At 54.5% G+C, this 18854-nt stretch overlaps 1 protein-coding gene across 3 annotated transcripts; it reads left to right on the top strand.

Annotated features, from left to right (window-relative positions):
• The first annotated feature begins 509 nt into the window (after positions 1 to 509).
• On the top strand, positions 510 to 16160 carry CEP43 (centrosomal protein 43). 3 transcript variants are annotated; one of them, XM_049785189.1, is made up of 13 exons: positions 510 to 655; positions 1156 to 1209; positions 4186 to 4240; positions 5036 to 5124; positions 5619 to 5756; positions 6254 to 6334; positions 10751 to 10810; positions 11936 to 12147; positions 12923 to 13035; positions 13866 to 13934; positions 14292 to 14328; positions 15035 to 15128; positions 15720 to 16160. In XM_049785189.1, exons 1-13 carry the CDS (start codon positions 548 to 550, stop codon positions 15792 to 15794), a joined length of 1185 nt encoding a protein of 394 aa, XP_049641146.1. In that variant the 5' UTR covers positions 510 to 547; the 3' UTR covers positions 15795 to 16160. The 3 variants fall into 3 exon arrangements, with proteins under 3 accessions (XP_049641146.1, XP_049641147.1, XP_049641148.1); XM_049785190.1 differs by lacking the exon at positions 10751 to 10810 and having other exon boundaries at positions 11933 to 12147; XM_049785191.1 differs by lacking the exon at positions 10751 to 10810.
• Positions 16161 to 18854: the final 2694 nt, after the last annotated feature.

The following is an 18854-nucleotide window of genomic DNA, read 5'->3' on the forward strand; positions in this document are numbered from 1 at the left end:
AGAAAGCCCTCCTGGTAGGCTCGGGGACCAGCTGGGATGCTGGGGTTTGAGCCACCTCCTTCTGTCCTGATGTGCCTCGTGCAGGGCGAACGCTCTCTTCGGCCCCATGCCTACTTCGTCACAGGGGTCTGGAAGCTGACCCATCAGATCACCAATGCCCTTCCAAGGGTTTGTAGCTCCCAGTGAGACTGCCATGCCTTTAGAGGGATGTGTGAAACGACCCGTCAGACGGCCAGTGTCCTTCCGAGGACCCCTCCCTTGCCCGCCCTCCCTGAGCCCTGACAGTGGGCCTAGGCACGTGTGCACGGCCAGGAAGACAGGCGCCTTCCTCCTCAGCCCGTCTGTGGGCGCCCGCGCCGCTCAGATCCGGGCGTCGGACGGGCGGGCCGGCGCGAGGGTGACAGCTCCGGCCCGCCCACCGACGTCACAAGCACCGGCCCGGGGCGGGGCGGGGCCTGGGCGGGGCCGTCCTCCGCGCACGCGCCGTGGGACTCGCGGGCGGCCGAGGCCGTTGGCGCCGCTTGGCCGGTTGTCCTGGAGAACCAAGATGGCGGCGACGGCGGCCGCGGTGGCGGTGGCGGCCGAGGAGGACACGGAGCTGCGGGACCTGCTGGTGCAGACGCTGGAGAACAGCGGGGTCCTGAACCGCATCAAGGTGCGCGCGGCAGGCAGGCCTCGGGGTAGTCCGCGCGGGGCTCCGCGCCGCGACTGCGGGGGCCGAGGGGAGCCCAGGCCCGGCCCGGCGGCGCCCGCCTCCCGACACCCGGGGGCGCGGAGAGGCGCGGAGAGCGGCGGGCCGGGCCCGGCGTCGGGGCCGGGCCTGAGCCGGAGGCGGAAGCGTGCGGGGCGGGGCCCGGTGTGGGCGGGGCCTGGGTCGGAGGAAGGCGGGGCCTGGCGGGCCCGCGTCGGAGGCGGAAGCGGGCGGGGCCTGAGTGGGCGTGGCACCGCTTGTGTGGGCGGGGCCTGAGCGGGTTGGCGCCGCCCGTGTGGGCGGGGTCCTGTGCGGGCGGGGCCTGAGTCGGAGGGGGCGGGGCAAGGCGTCTGGCGGGTGGGGGGTCTCGGCGCCCCCCCGGGGGCGCTTCTTGAGCTCGGCTGGTCCCGGAGCTGCTCAGCCGCTCTTGAAGCTGCTCTCCCCCTCCTCCCCTTTCTCCGAAGGCCGAGCTGCGAGCAGCTGTGTTTCTGGCGCTGGAGGAGCAAGAGAAAGTTGAGGTACGCTCCCTCCCCCTCCGGCGTCTGCACGCTCCCCGGGGGACTCGGGCTGGGCCCTCGGCCCCTCGGCGTTCTCCCCAGTGCACTGACCCGGAGACGTGGTCCCGCCCCACACACGAGCCGTCTTCACTGCAGAACCCGACGCGCACGAGACCTGCTGCTGCTTCCGCTGGTTTCCATCTTTGCCAAGTAGGCCGGGTCTGCCAGGCTGAGCTCCTGAGCCCCAGATGGGCAGGTGTTTGCCGGCCGTGGCCCTAGGCTGTTGGCCCTCTTGATGTTCTAGGACCACGTGATGCTGACGACGAAACCCAGGTCTGCGACATGCAAAGCTCCCTCTCTCCTGCACTGCCTCTCAGGCCCTGTCACCCCATTACCGTAGTCATGTGATCCTTGGTCATCGCTACGCAGCTGCAAGTGGCAAGGTGACCTAGGCCTCCAGATGGTCCCTTTGCCCATGTCGTCTCCGTGCTGCTCCCAGCCACTCCTGGCTCTTGTTCTTTCTGGGCCTGGACCTCTGGTCTGAGCCTCTGCACCTGAAGCTGGGATTGCCCTGGGGGAGCTGCGTGGGCCACTCAGCGTGACTCCCCACTCAGTGGCAGCTCCCTCCTGGCCTCCTCCCCCGTTTCTGCCCCCACACGGCCTGATTTCTGCCTGATGAACAGAGCACTCTGGCACGATGTGTCTTTCCTGGTCCCAACTATCCCCCCTAGCTCTCAGCCCTGTGTTCCTGTCACTCACCCTGCCCAGGCCTGTGTGCTGGTCCACTGTGTTGGTGCGACCTGAGGCTGAGAGGACCAGCCCCCTTGGTGTGTTCTCTCTCTCATCTTTGACATCCCCCAGCCCCCGCACTCTGACCCTTCCTGCTCTGCCCACACCTCTGCTCTCTGGGTTGCATCTGTCTCTCCTGCTTCAGTGTCTTTGTGGCATTTGTCACAAGTTCTCAGGCCCTACACTCCAGGGCCTCCCTTGGTTTTCTGTGTCCTTCCTGTACCTGCTAAAATGCCACCCTCCAATTCTGGCCTTCTTGCAAGGCCTAAGGGAGGTCTGGGTATGTGTGTTCCTACACATACTGATTCCAGACTTGGGGGTCCTTGTGCCTGTTGCATGCCCACCCCAGGCAGGGCTGGGAGCAGGGCCTGGAGCTTCCTACTGGAAGCTGTCTCCTAGCGCCTCTCACCATCCTGCATGTCTTTGTTGTTCTCCCATGCACTGCTTGTTAGCAGCCCAACCTTGCCCCTCACTTCTCTACAAATACCGCCCACCCCTGTGCCCCTCTCCTGTGCCAGCCTTCAGGCTCCCCTAATCCTTTCGTGCCTTCAGGTTTGTTTTGGACCTTGTTTCACTGACCTACAAACTTATCTCGGGGACCTTTGCATGATTTCCCCATGAGCCAGCACAGCCAGGACCCTCCAGAGCCCTCGGGGCCCCTCAAGGCTGACTAGACCCAGCACTTATGGTGCCACTCTTCGGTCCTGGTCACAGCTGCAGTGCTCTGCTGTCTCCATGGGTCTATGGATGTTCTGGGCCTGGGGCTTGTCCCACCCCTACCACTCCCCCACCCACCCACCCACCCCCACCCCCACCCCCCCCTCCCACCCCCCACCCACCCCCACCCCCACCCCCCCGCCATGGGGTCCATGGAGGTTACTTCTCCTGGTGCCTGTGCTTTCTTTTCTGAGGAAACTCTTGGGCTGTGCCATGAGGTGACTCTTTACACACCTCACACTGCTCAGGGATGTCTTACCGGCTTGAGGAAAGTAGCTTGAGTGTGCTGGAATCTTCCCTTAATTGTCTGAGTATGATGCCAGTGAGGACGGTGTTGTGGAAATGCATTTCACGTCCCCCATGTGTGTCCGCCCCAGTCCCTGACCCTAGGACAATTGCTTCCTATCAGCAGTTTTTAGTGAGAGCAGCCCCCAGACATCTCTTGCCTGTTTAGCCGAGGGGCTTGAGCTGCTAAGTGATGGGGTACAGCTGGGGGCGGCAGGTGTAAAAACCCAAACACTGACGATCTGCGCAGAAACTTGGTGGACCAGGTCGCTCCACATATTTGAATATCATGGTCATTGTGGGCTTTGTTGGTGTTAGGGCTCAGGAGACCATACACCTTGAGGGAAACATGTCTTGATGGAAACGGGCAGAACAGTGCTTGTCTTCTCTAGCTCTGATAGCTTTTTGTTTGTTTTTAATTTTTTTTGTTTGTTTTTGGGTCATACCCATTATTGCTTAGGGGTTACTCCTGGCTTTACACTCAGAAATCACTCCTGGCAGGCTCAGGGGATGCCAGAATTTGAACCACCGACCTTCTGCATGCAAGGCAAACACTTTACCTCCAGGCTATCTCTCTGGCCCTTAATTTTGTTTCTTTGGCCGCACTGTGTGATGCTCAGGGATTACTCCTGGCCCTGCACTCAGGAATCACTTCTAGCAGGCTCAAGGAACCTTATGGGATGTCCAGAATCGAACCAGGGTCGGTTGTGTGCAAGGCAAATGTCCTCTCTGCTGTACCATTGTTCCGGTCCCAATAGTTACTTTAAATAGATTTAGTGGCATAGCAAATGTTTAAAGACTTAGATTTTGCGTGCGTGCGTGCGTGCGTGATCCTGGCAATGCGCTCAGAAATCGCTCCTGGCTTGGGGGCTTGGGGGACCATATAGGACACGGGGGGGGGGGGGGGGATCGAACCATGGTCCGTCCTAGGTTAGCGCTTGCAAGGCACTAACCTTACCACTAATGCCACCACTCTGGCCCCTTAGATTTTGCTTTTTAAGTAGCAATTTATAAAACATTGAAAACAAACATTTCATTTTACTTTGCAATGTTGCTAGCTGAGATAATTGCTGTAGTAATCTGTGGCTATGTACGGGTGACAATATTTTACATAGATCTTGGCCAAAGAAATTAAATGAATCTGCATTTTTGTAATTGTTTTTACAATGATTAACATTACATTCACAATATTTTCTTTATTGACAGAACAAAACTCCTTTAGTAAACGAGAGCCTGAAAAAGTTTTTAAATACAAAAGATGGTAAGTTTTTGCTTTTCCTTGTGCAGTCTCTGTGCTTTCATATCTTAGTCCTTTTGGGATATACTGGAGTTTCAGATGCTTCCTTGAAGTTCTTGGTTCTTAGAGATCCTAAAAAAAATTTATGTTTTGGGGGCTGGAGAGATAGCACAGTGGATAGGGCGTTTGCTTTGCATACGATCAACCTGGGTTTGATCCCTAGCATTTCATCTGGTCCCCTAAGCCTGCCAGGAGTGATTTCTGAGCACAAAGCCAGGAGTAGTCAGTCCCTGAGCACTGCCAGGTGTGGCCCCAAAACAAAAAATTTTACTATATTGTATGGTTGTTGAAGTTGCTGTTTAATATTATTTGTGAGAAATTGTTGATTAAACATTTTAACTATAAAAACCACTAACCCGGGCCCGGAGAGATAGCACAGCGGCGTTTGCCTTGCAAGCAGCCGATCCAGGACCAAAGGTGGTTGGTTCAAATCCCGGTGTCCCATATGGTCCCCCGTGCCTGCCAGGAGCTATTTCTGAGCAGACAGCCAGGAGTAACCCCTGAGCACCGCTGGGTGTGGCCCAAAAACCAAAAAAAAAAAAAAAAAAAAACTAACCCACTTTTGGAACATCAAACTTTCTGCCTCATAATTCGGCGGGGAAGCTGGAGTCTGCAATTCTCAGAACTTACTCTGAGTATTGGGAAGAGGGTGGGCAGAGAGACTTGTCTTTGAGAGGCTCAGAGCCTCCTGCCCCTAAGTGTCTTGCGCCTCCTTGTCTCTGGCCCATCCAACGCTCATACCCTCCCTTTGCCATGCAGGCCGATTGGTGGCCAGTCTGGTGGCCGAGTTTCTGCAATTCTTCAATCTGGATTTCACCTTGGCAGTTTTCCAACCTGAAACGAGCACAGTAAGGATGATTTTTTTGAACTGCGCCCCCCCAAATGAATTCATTATAAACTGAAGCGAAACAAATGTGGCAATTTTGTGTTTCAAGTATAGGGTTTTCTTAAATCTCTGAGCTATCAGGGGTCCAAGAAATAGTACAGTGGGGAGGGCATTTGCCTTGCACATAATCTACCCGGTTTCCATCTTCGGTACCTCATGTGGTCCCCTAAGCACCACAGGAGTACCGCTGTGTCCCCCAAATGAAACAAAGCAAAATTCTGAGCTGTCAGCTGATAGCAGTGTCTGCTTCATATTATTTGCATACTTGCTAGTAAATGAATGTCACAGTATTTAAGTTCAATGCAGTCTTGAATAGGGACTTGGTAAAAGAAAAAAATGCACATCTCCTGAGGAAGAGGTGGGACTTAGAGATGTCTTTGTCCAGTTCTCTGATCTTGGAGATGTTGCTACCCTGTTGTGCACTTACATCCTCATGCTATGCTGGTTTCCTCCTAGCTTCAGGGCCTGGATGCCCGGGAGAACTTGGCCCGTGATCTGGGCATCATTGAAGCCGAAGGCACTGTAGGGGGACCCCTGCTCCTGGAAGTGCTCCGCCGCTGCCAGCAGAAGGAGAAGGGCTTCATCTGTAGGGAGGTGAGGCTCACGGGCCCACTGCTCCTGGGGGGCTGTGGGATGAACCTCACCAAATGGGACTTGCAGAGGGGCGGCATCTGCCGGGCCACACAGCCCTTTCCAGCCTCATGAGGGTGGTACTGCCTGCCAGATAGTGTAACTGCGACTCGAGGATGAGGGTAGGCTCTTGAGGGAGTGCCTGCCTTCATGGTCAGCTGGGTTCTGTCCGGACACTGCAAAAAGAATAATGCGGTGGTGGTTCCCATGGAAACAGCATGTGAGGGTCCATGGGGTCTGATTGCTGAGGCGAAGCTTCGTTTATTGTCAATTGATCTGGAACAGTTTTCTCCACCATCAAATGAAGCAGGAACAAGTCCCAAGAGGAGGGAAAACAGCAAGGACAGGGCATATGACTGGGGGTACTTGCCTTGTGGGGAGGTTCTGGGGCTCTGAGGGGTTGAGTCTGGAAGAGAGTGAGCCCCAATCTGCAGTCAAGTATTTGGCTCTGACTGTTTCAGGGTGCTCTGATGCTGTCGGAGGTGCCGTCTCCCCCGAAGTCTCCTGACGGGAAGGCAGGCACCCACTCCTCCACCAGCAAGGTGAGTGCTCCCCGTGCCCTCTGGGCTTTCCCACATCCTGTACTGCTTGCTCCCTTCTGGACCACCTGCTTTCCTCAGTCCAGTTTGTCTTGACAAATCTTTAGGAATTTTGTACCAAGGAAAGGTATGGACTATTAAAATAACAGGTGTGGATACTTAGGCTCATTTGGTACCTTCGTTGACTTTTCATTTCTGGCTTGAGGGTCTTGGGTTCCAGCACAGGAGCTATTAGGTTGGGTATTATCTGTAAGTGACCAGATTTGACATTAAAATCATGATTAATGCTAAGGTACTACTTGCGTAGGATTTGCTTTATGTTAACGAACTGTATTTGCACAGGATGTTCATGCTAATGACCTATAGGTTAGGGTGTGCTTTCTGCTAATTAACTCTGCATTGGGTGCTACATCTTGAATAAGCTCTCGCCAGAGAGCATGGTTTATGCTAGTGGCTGGTCTGTGCAGCATTCAGAGGAAAGTCTCGGGCTGCATAACTGGTGTGGCTCTGCCTGTGCTCATTCTGCTTTGGAGCTGTTGTCTGCTGAGCTGTGTCAGGAACTCTTGGGGGAGTTGGTGAGTGGACAGTGCCACATGGCCTGGGGTCACCACCATGCAGAACCCACATGCAGGGCCGATCAGGAGAGGCAGGTGAGTGAGGCGCCTGGGCGCTGTCATGTCAGTCCCCTGGACAGTGTTTCTCCATTTTTGCCTGTGGCTCTGAGAGCATTGCTCAGGCTCTGTTAAGCAGCAGGAGTTTTGTCCTGGTGTGAAGTTCCTCCTGGAATGAGTTTCCTGCTGGAGGCCCAGTATAGCCACTGTGACAGGTGGATGTGTGACGGTTGCTCTGTACACTTTGAGTGTGTGTTTCCACCTGCTCTTCCTGCGAAGTCGAGCTCATCACAGCACAGCGGTAGGACATTTGCCTTTCATGAGGCCAATCTGGAATAGACCTTGGTTTGATTCCTGGCATCCCATATGGTCCCCAGAGCCTGCCAGGGGTGACTTTAAGCTCAGAGCCAGGAGTAACCCCTGAGCATCACCGGTTGTGACCCTAAAACCAACCAACCAAACAAACAAACAAAACCTGTACTAAAGCACCACGGTTTACAAAATTAGTCATAACTGAATCACAGACATACAGTATTCCATTCCTCCCAGCCTGCATCCTGACAGGCCCCCTTTTCAGTTAGGTTGTTAAAGTTTGGGTCTTATGTCAGTGGTGTTGACTCTGAGCATCAGATATTTAGCTCTGTCCTTCCTTAACACCACTCATATACCTGTGTTCCCTTAGTCTCTGCCCCGTTGGCTTCCTGACACCCACCCCTGCCCAATTTCTTTTCTTTTCTTTTTTTTTTGTTTTGTTTTGTTTTTTTGTTTTTGGGCCACATACGGCGGTGCTCAGGGGTTACTCCTGGCTGTCTGCTCAGAAATAGCTCCTGGCAGGCATGGGGGACCATATGGGACACCAGGATTCGAACCAACCACCTTTGGTCCTGAATCGGCTGCTTGCAAGGTAAACGCCGCTGTGCTATCTCTCTGTCCATTTCTTTTCTTCCTGTTCTTCTCCCCTTATACTGTAGAGCCAAGGATGATCTAGGCACCATCTCCCCTTAAGACATTGCATTTCCCCAACCATTTATTTTATATACCACAGATAGTGAGATCAGCCCGTGTTTGTCCTCCCTCTGGCTGACTTCGCTTAACTGATATTTTCCAGCTCCATCCAAGTTGCAGTGAATTGCATGATTTCATCGTTCACGTAGCTGCATAGTATTCCATTGTGTCTCTGTACCAATTCTTCATAATCCACTCATCTGTTGATGTCAAGGTTGATTCCATATCTTAGTTATTGCATTAAGTGCATCAGTGACTAATGATGTGCATATGTCCTTATGAATGAATGTTTTTAAGCCATGGGGGTAGATACTCAGAAGTGGAATTGCTCGGTCATGTGGCAGCTCAATCCTAAATTTACTGAGAATCCTCCATACCGTTTCCACAGGGATTGAACCAGACAGCATTTCACCAGCAGTGAGGGGAGTTCCTTTCTTTCTCCCCACAGCCCTACCAGCACAGATTGTTCCTACTATTTTTATATGTGTCATCCTCGGTGTGAGATGATCTCTTCTTGTCATCTTGATTTGGATTTCTCTAATGATGAGTGATTTTTTCACATGCCTCTTGGTGATCTGCTTATCTTCCTCTGAGAAGCATCTATTCTTTTTTTGTTTGTTTGTTTGTTTTTGGTTTTGGTTTTGGTTCTTGGATCACACCCGGCACGCTCAGGGGTTAGTTACTCCTGAATCTATGCTCAGAAATTGCTCCTGGCAGGCTCAGGGGACCATATGGGATGCCGGGATTCAAACAACTGACCTTCTGCATGCAAGGCAAACTTACCTCCATGCTATCTCTCCGGCCCTGCGTCATTTCTTCCTATTTTTTGTGATGGGGTTTTTTATTTGTTGTTGATCTTTGTGAGTATTTTACATGTGGATATCAACCCTTTACTTAATATGTTGACTTCAGGGCCAGAGAGATAGCACTGTGGTAGGGCATTTGCCTTGCATGTGGCCAACCCAGGATGGACTGAGGTTCCCAGCATCCCCCCGAGCCTTTCAGGAGCGATTTTTTTTTTTTTTTGGTTTTTGGGCCACACCCATTTGACGCTCAGGGGTTACTCCTGGCTATGCGCTCAGAAATCGCCCCTGGCTTGTGGGGACCATATGGGAGGGGATCGAACCATGGTCCTATGCTTGCGCTTGCAAGGCAGACACCTTACCTCTAGCGCCACCTTCCCGGCCCTCAGAAGCGACTTTTGATTGTGAGCCAGGAGTAACTCCTGAGTTGCTGAGTATGGCCCAAAAACAACAACAAAAATATGTTCACTGTAAATATTTTCTCCCACTCAGCTGTCTTTCAGTTTTAGCTTGTGAGTTTTGTTTGGTTTGGTTTTTGTTTTTGTTTTGTTTTGTTTTTTGCCATGAAAAAATGTTTTTAATTTGATAGAATCCTGTCTGTTTATTTCTGATTCTGTAGCATTTGTCACTGTGGCTTCATATCATTGAAGACTCCTTTGAGGTCTAGATCTTGGAGCATCTGCCTATATTTTCCTCAATGTGTTTTATAGATTTCAGCCTGATCCCAAGGTTTTTTGTTTTTTTTTTTGTTTTTTTTGTTTTGTTTTTTGGTTTTTGGGTCACACCCGGCAGCACTCAGGGGTTACTCCTGGCTCTATGCTCAGAAATCGCCCCTGGTAGGCACAGGGGACCATATGGGATGCCGGGATTCGAACCACCGTCCTTCTGCATGAAAGGCAAATGCCTTACCTCCATGCTATCTCTCCAGCCCCTATTCCAAGGTTTTTGATCCACTTTGAGTTGACTTTTGGATCCAGCTTTGATTTTTCACTTGCAGTTTCCCAGCTTGCCAGCACTCACATTGAAGAGACTGTCTCTGCTCCGTTTCATCTCTCAGCTCCTTAATTGAAAAGTCATTGTCCACATACATGTGGCTTTGTCTGGGGTGTCTGACCTGCCCCATGGCTCAAAGCTCATCCTTAGTCCAGTTTACACATTTTGATGCAGGTAGTCATTTTATTTTAGCAAAGGAAAATCTTGTTTTCACAAAGCCTGTCCATGGTACTTAACTTTGGCATGCAGTTTGTGATAAAGCCCCAGCTGGAGTCCTGTTTTGGGGAGCATTTTTGTAAAATCTCAGCATTGTGAATTGTGACTTAGTTTGTGAATTAGTTTGTTTGGATTTGGAGCTACATTCAGCAGTGCTGGGGCTCATATGGTGCTGGCAGGAGTCTCTCTTCAGCTGTGGGGAACCAGGATCTCCTGTGACTGAGATCAACTCCCAGCCTATCAGGTCTATTCTTTTCACATGCCCAGAGTACCGTTTACGGAGATGTGACCTATACTCCAGGGAGACCCACTTACACCTGCCTGGTGCTGTGTCAAAGCGACTCAGTTCTCAGCCATGTCCCAGTTTGGGCTGCTTTGGCATGCAGGCCACAGGGAAAGGTCTGCTGTGTAGCTTTGGGGCGCAGCACTTTTTGCCAACTGTGGGCTCTGAGTGGTGCCACCAGAGCCCATCTGAGGAGCCAGTCACCTGAGGGCCAAGCAGCCTGGGTGTCCTGTTGGGGCGAGGGTATGAGAGGAGGGCCTGAGACTCCCACCTGCTTTTTTTGGCTCGTTGCTCCCTTGTCTGTTATATATCAGGAAGTGCTGGAACAAATTAAAGAGCTGGGCCCCTTCAAAAAAGGGAGTAGCTAAAGGATCCCCACAAACAAGAGTGTAGGGTTTGGTTTTCCGGCTTCAGCCCTTTTCTTACTAGAACCCTCGTGGATTGGGATGGCATTAGCTCCTCGGAGCTGTGTACATGATGGTAAAAGCCATTTCATTCTCGTGCTCAGATACCCAGGTATAAAGGTCCAGGTGAGAAGAAGGTGAGCGGGCAGAAGCCGGGCAGCAAGGTAACACACGAGGGCAGGCTGTGCGGGCCCATCTGACTGGGCAGGGCGCCTTCCCCCAGAGGCCCCTCTGTGTAGTGAGGACAGTGGACCCAAAGGCCTGTGTGTATGAGCCTCTACCCAGTGTGAGAGCTCAGGGCCCTGTGTCTTATGCCCACCTCCTCCTCCCTTCTCTGTGCACTCCCCACTGCCCTGGCCAGCGAGCCCAGAGACCAGCCGTGGAAGGGCACAGTGTAGCTGGGCTGCTTACATTGAGACAGCTCAGGGCTGCCAGCAGCCGAGGTAAGGCGGAGCTGTGTCATGGGCTGCCTTAGCTCCAGGTACTTGAGCCCCTGTGGGGTCCTCCAAAGGCAGTAGGCTACAGAACCTGTGTCTGTGCTGGGCCTGCTGCCGTGGATGAGCACCCCTGGCCATCCCTGCTCTTTCTGGCCCTTGGGGGATGGGGAGGCTATGCTTAGAGTTTCTGGGCAGGCGACAGTGGGACCCATCTCCCGGCCCAGGCATCCAAGAGGCAGGCCCAGAGCAGCCTCCTCCTGTCTCCTGCTGTCCTAGCAATTTAGTGCTACTTCCAGGGGGTATTGCGGTGTAGAGCCATGAGCACAGAGCTTGAAGTGTCCGGGTGTACTCTGGGTGTGGTTGGAGCAGTGAGCACTGACCTTGGAGTACCAGGGCTCGCTCTGGGTGTGGTTGGAGCAGTGTGCACTGACCTTGGAGCACCTCAGGCTCGCTCATTTTGGGTGTTTCTGGGTGTGACCAGGCAGAGCTCACTCTCTGGGATAACCCAGGCTCACTCAGCCTGGGTGGGGCAGTGAGCACAGAGCTTGGTGCACCCAAGGACCACTGGCTGTGGTTGGAGCAATGAGCAAACACACATGCACATCCTCCCACGTACCTGCACATGCCCTATCCTGTGCATGTGTGCTCGCCCTCTACACACATGTATACAACCTACACACATGCGTACACTCACATGATGCAAACACCTCATCCAGCACGACCCACACCCTTGCCCACACGTGCACACACATTCTTGCCTCACAGCCCTCTCTCCTACATGTGCATGCCTCACCCTTGTGCACTCACCCACATCACCTGCCCGCCCCTGAAGCACCTTTCCTGCCCCAGAAGACCAGCACCGAGGCTAGTGACACCAGCATCTCCTCCAGTGACTCTCGAAGCAGGAGCAGCCGGCATATGTCGAGCCCCGAGAGCAGAGCAGGCACGCTCCTCAGCAGGACCTCGGTTGGCCATAACAGCGTGGGGCCTGGTGCCGACGCTGAGCCCGACGGCGATTCTTTTTTTGACGACCCTGTGCTGGAACCCCAGAGTGCCTGCGGCTGGTGAGTGAACCTGGGTGTGTGTCCATGCCGGTGCTGCCTAATCTGGGTGGTGTCCAGGGTGGTGCTGTGCAGTGAGGTGTGAGAGTAGCTCACCCTGGGGTGGGTCACATCGCCATCCCACCACCCTCCCTGCAGATTGTGTGGAAGGCTGTGGCAGCTGACCGAGTGGTTTCTGTGGGGATGGTGGAGGTAAGGGAGTGCCAGTGGGTACCAGGGCATTGAGGGGCCAGGTGTGAGTCCTGGGACTGAGGGGTGGGATTGAGGTGCTGAGGTTGGGCCTGTGGTCCATGGGGCAGGTCCTGGGCTCTGGACAGTGGGGAGGCTGTTCCCCCGGGCAGGCCCTGGGCATTCTCCATGACGCTCTGGAGGCAGAGTGGGCCAATGAGTGCTGGGTCCAGGTTGGAGGGGGTGTCTGAAGTGGGCAGGCAGTACACTCTGGTGTGGCAGAACTGGTTCCTGAGGGTGTGTAGTTAGTGTCCCCCTATTTTCTTGGGGCCCAGCCAGCCCAATGCCACTAGGACAGGGAGCAGGGCTGGGGGAGCTGCAGAAGCGGTTTCATTTTTAACCATGATGTTTCTGGAGCACTGAGCTCCATCATGGACTCGGGGTGTTTGGCCATGTGGCTCGTGTGGTATGCAGGGCTGCATGCCAGCCTGTGCTGTGTGCAGAGCTGTGTGTGGGTCCATGCCATGTGCAAGATGCATATGCTGTGAGTGCTCGTGCATGTAGGGCCTATAGGAGAGACACGTAACTGCACTTGCTTGCCTCCCATTAGGATACGTGAACCTGGGAAACATGCCGGAAGCCTGGCCTCGCTGACCGATGCCCCCCTCTTGAAAAGTGGGCTGAGCTCCCTGGCTGGAGCCCCCTCCTTGAAAGACCCAGAAGGTGAGTGTGCAAGCCCCGGGTGGCCATGCTACTTCATAATCTCTGGACCAGGGGTGTTTCTCAGGAAAACTGTGACAGAGTTCAGAGGCTCTGTCAGCTTGGTCCCACATGTCTGCTGCGCCTGCCTGCTGTGTCCTCAGTACCAGGACTTGCTGTCTCCCTCTGCACTGTGTGGGGCCTACAGGCTCCCTTTGTGCTCAGGAGGGGACAGTTGCTTGCTATTCCCTGGACAGAGCTCTCCCTGCCAGTTCCACAGGGCAACATGGAGCTGATGGGCACACGGTGCCATGTATGTATTGCGTAGAGCCCTGCTTTCCCCCTGTGGCTCTTGGGTCAGCAGAGCCCACTCAGGGTGCAGGATAGTGAGAAGACAGGATGACTGCAGGGGAGCCCTGCTGAACCTCCCTCTTGCTTCTCCTGGTCAGCAGCTCCCCTAGAAAGCCATGGTCCTGCTCCTGGTACTGTGGCAGGAACAGGCTCCAGGAGGGCCCTAAAGGATGAACGGGCAGAAGAAGCCTGGCCACTGGGGAGACTTATTGGGCTGTCGTGGGGTTAGGACTTGGCTTGGGGCTGGGGAGGGGTTGGGATGGGACTGGGACTGGGACTGGAACTGGAACTAGACCAAACCAAACTGGAGCAGACTAGGCTGGGCTGGGCTCAGGGGGGCTGGCATTCCTGACCCGCTTAGGCCTTTCTTCCAGGAGCCCAGTGGGGCTGGCCAACCTCCCCGATTTTTCTTCCCCTTTGTTTGTGGCATCTGTCTCTGTACCAGAGAAGTCTCGTGCAGAGGCATGTTGGGCACGGGTGACACGGCTCCTCTCTGCTCATAGGTCAGAGGGGCCGCACAGTTCTTAAAGATCCACGAGTAGCCAGTGAGGATGCTGGGACACATGGCCCAGGTATGGATACTTGTTCACACTGATGGTGCCGGGGCTGGTGGTGAATGAAGCAGATGTGGGGCTTGTCCACCAGATGAGGAATCCTGCCCACTGTTGGGGTTGGGGCTCCCCTGGGGCCCAGTGGGGCTCAGGAACACAAGCAAACTACTGCAGCATGACTGGGCTTGGAAGGGGGAGCCCATAAGCCCCACTTGGTCGTATACCCAGTCCCAACATGAGTCCGGAAGAGCTGCTTCCCAGAGCCCAGAGCCCACCCCAGTGTCACGTGCCTTTGAGGTGCCTTAGCAGTGTACATTGTCTTCAGGAAATGTCTGGTTCCTGAAGACCCATGATGTGCTCTCTCCCTGAATTCCCTAGGGGCGGGAGAAGACGACTATGCTGATGATTTCAATAGGTAAGATAAGATGCGATCACTGTGGCTGAAATAAAATCGAACTGACTCAAAGAACCCAGTTGAGTGATGTATTGGCCATCCCCGAACCAAACCACCTCTGGACACGGGGCAGCCTGGCTGAGCCCTGCCTGCCTCTTCGTGGGACTGACTGTGCCCTAGAGCTCAGCTTGCCCACACCTGTTTGCAGTGTCAGAGCTGACTCAAGCTCCCACTGGCAAGGTAGTGCCAGGCTGGCTGTGCACACCTGCATACTGGCACTATGGTCACTTCTCTATTCAAGACATTGCTGATATTTTCTTTTGTCAAGGGGACTCTTCCATGTAGCGAGACCTGTGAGTTGGTCATTAATGGACAAGTACCATTTATCATGGGCAGAGACATTTTCGAAGCTGAAAATTTGGATCATTGTATCTGGGCTTTTTTTTTTTTTCTTTTCTTTTTCCAATTGGGTTTTCCTTTGGAAGAGAATGCATGCAAATTTTTTGCACATAGCCTGTGGTATAGTCAAAGGCTTCTGATGTGGGTCTGCTTTTTCCTGCGGTGGTGGAACCGAGTCTGCTGCCACATGAGCCTCCTTGAGGGACCCAGGGAGGTGGCTCAAGTCAGACCGTGTCTCGTGAGCATCTGTCTGAGTGGATGGATGTGCTTCTGGGGAGGCTTCACCTGTTTCTCTCAGAGCCTTGTTTTCTTTCCCTGGAATCAGCAGCAGTCACCGCTCAGAGAGAAGTGAGCTCAGCATTGGTGAGGAGATCGAGGAAGACTTGTCTGTGGGTGTAGATGAGCTCAACGCCAGTGACAAGGTCGGTCAGGGCCCCTGAGCCTGCAAGTGCTGGTGTCCGGGGGTACCGGTGGGTGCATGACTGCAGGCCACGCTGGGAGGTTCTGGGACCTGCTTACACAGAGCTCTGCGCCCCATGCCCCATGGGGAAAGACGGCTGGTGTTGGGCAGGAGGACATGCAAGTGTGAAGTGTGGCCTGCACTCTTGGCCGTGGAGCTGCCAGCAGTGTGAGGTGATGCGTCCTGTGTGACTTGGCTGGGAGCTGGCAACAGTGTGGCATCCACTGTTTCCAGAGCCCTGGCTGGCCTCATCTTCCCTCGCTCTTTCTCTTCTGCTGTGGGTTGACCAATGGGCCTGCCCGGGTCCATGCTCAGACACTGGATCCCTCTGCTCTGTGTCTCTCTCTTCCCTGCACTTTTCCCTTTGGAGGCCAAGAGTCTTTGTGAAGTTCCTAGAATGTCCACAGTCCGCTTTCTGTTTTCTTCTTGTGGCCTCTGTGCTTCCCACCTTAGAAGGGACTGAGGGGACACTTAGTGGAGCCGGTGTTGGGCGCAGGACAGTCCCACCATTTCGGCTCCCACCCTCTCACACCGCTTGTCATTTGCCCCGAAGCTGGACGAGCTGACCCAGGACCTGAGCGTGTCACAGCTCAGCGACGTGGCCGATTACTTGGAGGATGTGGCCTAGAGCAGGCGGCGGGCAGCAGGTGGCGGTGCTGAGACCGGATTCTTCTCAGAATTGACTTTCGTCATACTGAACAAAGTGCTCCTGATTGAGCTCGTGTGGGGAGATTCGATCGTCTTCACTTGGTTCAGCTACATGTTTCCCTGGAAGTGTATGGTTTACACTCATGCTAGTCGTGGCCGGTATCTAGGTGACTGCATGGCTTCGACCAGCCTGAGTCAGAGCCGCTCACTATGAGGTGCTTTTGCGGAATTGGCGAACTGACCGTGTCTGTGGCACTGGACCTTCACTGTGACCTCCAGGCATTGGCACTTGCCCTTGGGGAAGGCTTCTTAGCCCTGTGAGGACATTAAAGTTCTCCATATGTGAGGTGTCAACAGCTCATTCACAAATGGTTCCCCTATTGCCGTCAGCTGCTGTGTGGATGGAAGCTGCTTATAGGGCCAGTGAGGCCCAGAGTCCCTAGGCACCCTCAGCCAGGTGCTCTGGTCCAGCCTCAGGCTAGGCCTGACAGTGGGTTAGTTCACAGGAGTCGGTAGATGGATCTGTCACTTCCCTGAGAGACTCCACAGTTTCACATGCCTGTCCCAGGCCCCAATATTGAAAAGGAAACACGTACTGCCGAGGCCGGGCCAGACACGATGACTAGGTGGGGTCAGATCTGAGTGAGCAGTAGAAGGATAGGACCAGCTGAGCGCCACCACAGTCCATGCCTGCCGACCTTTGCTGATGATCCCCTAGCCCCTATGAACCCCAAGAGGTAGGGTCCTTGACCTCCAGGTGCTCCGAGAGGAAGAGCCCCTGACCTTACGTACCTCCAGAGGAAGGAGCGTGTTCCTGCATATGTATGCAAGCCTAAATGTGCCTGTCTGATCACATGCTTGTATGTGTGCCAGTCTGAGTGTCTGCATGTATATGCCTGCCTGAGCATGTGTGGACTTGAGAAGGTGGTGAGTGTTCCAGTTGCTGAGGGCACCTGAGCCCAGCGGACACTCTGGCATCGTTTGCAAAAGTGTCTGCTTGTGGCAGTTCCAGATGTCAGTCAGGCCTGGACTGGGGGTTGGGGTGAGGGGAGGCCCTTTGTCGCTCTGCTCAGTGTTCCCCAAATGTGGTAGGGCATCTGCGGGGCAAGGGTGCAAATGTCTGGACTGGGGCCTGCAGAGGGGCCTAGCTGAGGCTGACCCCTTCCTTGCTCTTGCTCCAGCTGGCGGAAGCCCCAGAATCTCTGGGGACAAGTGTCTGTCCTGGTTTTCTGAGGACCAGACCAGAGCTCCTGACCACCATGGACACTGGGTCTGAGTAGTAGCTTCAGGGGGTCCCTGTCAGATCCTGACTGCTCTACTGCTGTGGAGAGGGCCAGAGAGCAGGGCCTGCTAGCAGCCCTCTGTGACCTGGCGGGGGGCCTGACGGGTTGTGGGCTGGGGGGTGCCCAGGCAGAGCTGAGAGGCTGAACCCTCCCTGACTGCTCACAGGACCTGCCTTCCCAAAAAGCCACAGAGCCTCCTAGGTCAGTATCCTAGGGACAGTGGCTGCCTGGGGGTTGGGGCCTCGGAGAGAACAGTAAGGGGGGACAGTGGCCTCCTGTGGCCTGAGGTTCTCTAGGTGACAGATGAGCATCTCCGGCCGCTGTTTTGTTTTTCCTTTTTCTCTGTCTGCCCCAAGCCCACTTCCTCCCTGTGGCTTCTGTATGTAAAGTGAACAGACACATGACAGGCAGCTGCCCTGCTTCCATGTTAGTCACCCCACTGTGGAAAAGTTTCTAAAGCTGCAGAATCTCCAGACCAGGTGCCCTTGAGGCCCTCCACTTCCCCCAGTGAGCTGCCACTGACCCTGTGTCCAGTCCACACCACATGTGGTCCAAGTACTGGACCACATCCCTGTCTGCACCATCAGCAGCCTCTAAGGAGAGTGACTACAAACCCTGAACCGGGAGACTGCCGCTGTCCTCGGGACATCGGACCACTCATGCTCCTCTGCATGAGGGCAGAGGATGGGCAGCTCCACTCCCCAAAGCACCCAGGCAAGGCCCCACAGTTCTGTCCTCTCCTGCACGATGCCTGGATGGCAGCAGGGCGTGGCCATAGGGAGATGCCAATGGGCCCCGTGCCTGCTATCAGGTTTACCCCATTCCCCTCTGGTGACAGTGCGAGGACAGTCACCCCAGTCTGTGGTGAGCCTTGGCCGCCTCAGAAGGCCGATACCATCAGGCCCAGAAATGGCTGCCCTCTGCCACCCACCCAACAGCCTCCCATGGCTGTGTGAAAGCCCCTGGGCTTATGCCAGCACCCAGACACCTGGGGCAACTGTGTCAGGTGGGACCAACAGGAGGGGAGGAGGCTGGAGAGGACAGGGATAGATGAGAGCTGGACAGGACCCAGGGGATGGAGAGAACTTGGGGAGGTGGAGAGGGTCTGTGTGGCCTGGACAGGACCCAGTGGTGTGGAGATGACCCTATGGGGATGGGAGGAGAGGACCTGGGGGTGGCAGGGCTAGGCCACTGCAGGGGAAGAGGTCACTTTTGACAACAGAGGTTGGAACACGAAGGCCCAGGCCAGATGGGACACAGTTTAATCTGGAGGCTGGTTCTGATCCACTTCCTGCTGGCCTACAGAGATGGGTATAGACAAGGACACTCCTAAACTCAAGTAGCCTTTTGCTGTGTGGTTTTTTGCACTGGCCCAGCCTGTCACACTTCCTATTTGTTCCTGGTTACATGTGGCTGAGTCTCGTCTCTATTCTGTCCCCATCTGTGCCAAGCAAACATTCTGCCACGCGAGTTTGAGTCCACTGTGGCTCCTCAGCATAGCCACCCATGCTGGGCTGTGAACAGTGGGTGAGGGAAAACACATGCACCAAATACTCTGGATGGACCAGCTTTGAGACCAGGAACCCCTCCAGGCTCTGCCCACCTGCAGTCAACTGTCTTTGGCAGGTAAACGGATGGGCAGCAGGAGCTATGGCATGTTTAGTGTGCTGAAACACACTAGAATGTACTGAAACATGCTAGAATGTGCTAGACACAGTAGAATGTGCTGGAGCACATTGGAATGTCCAGAGCACACA

Source organism: Suncus etruscus, chromosome 12, assembly GCF_024139225.1.
Source record: "Suncus etruscus isolate mSunEtr1 chromosome 12, mSunEtr1.pri.cur, whole genome shotgun sequence".
Taxonomy (NCBI): Eukaryota; Metazoa; Chordata; class Mammalia; order Eulipotyphla; family Soricidae; genus Suncus; species Suncus etruscus.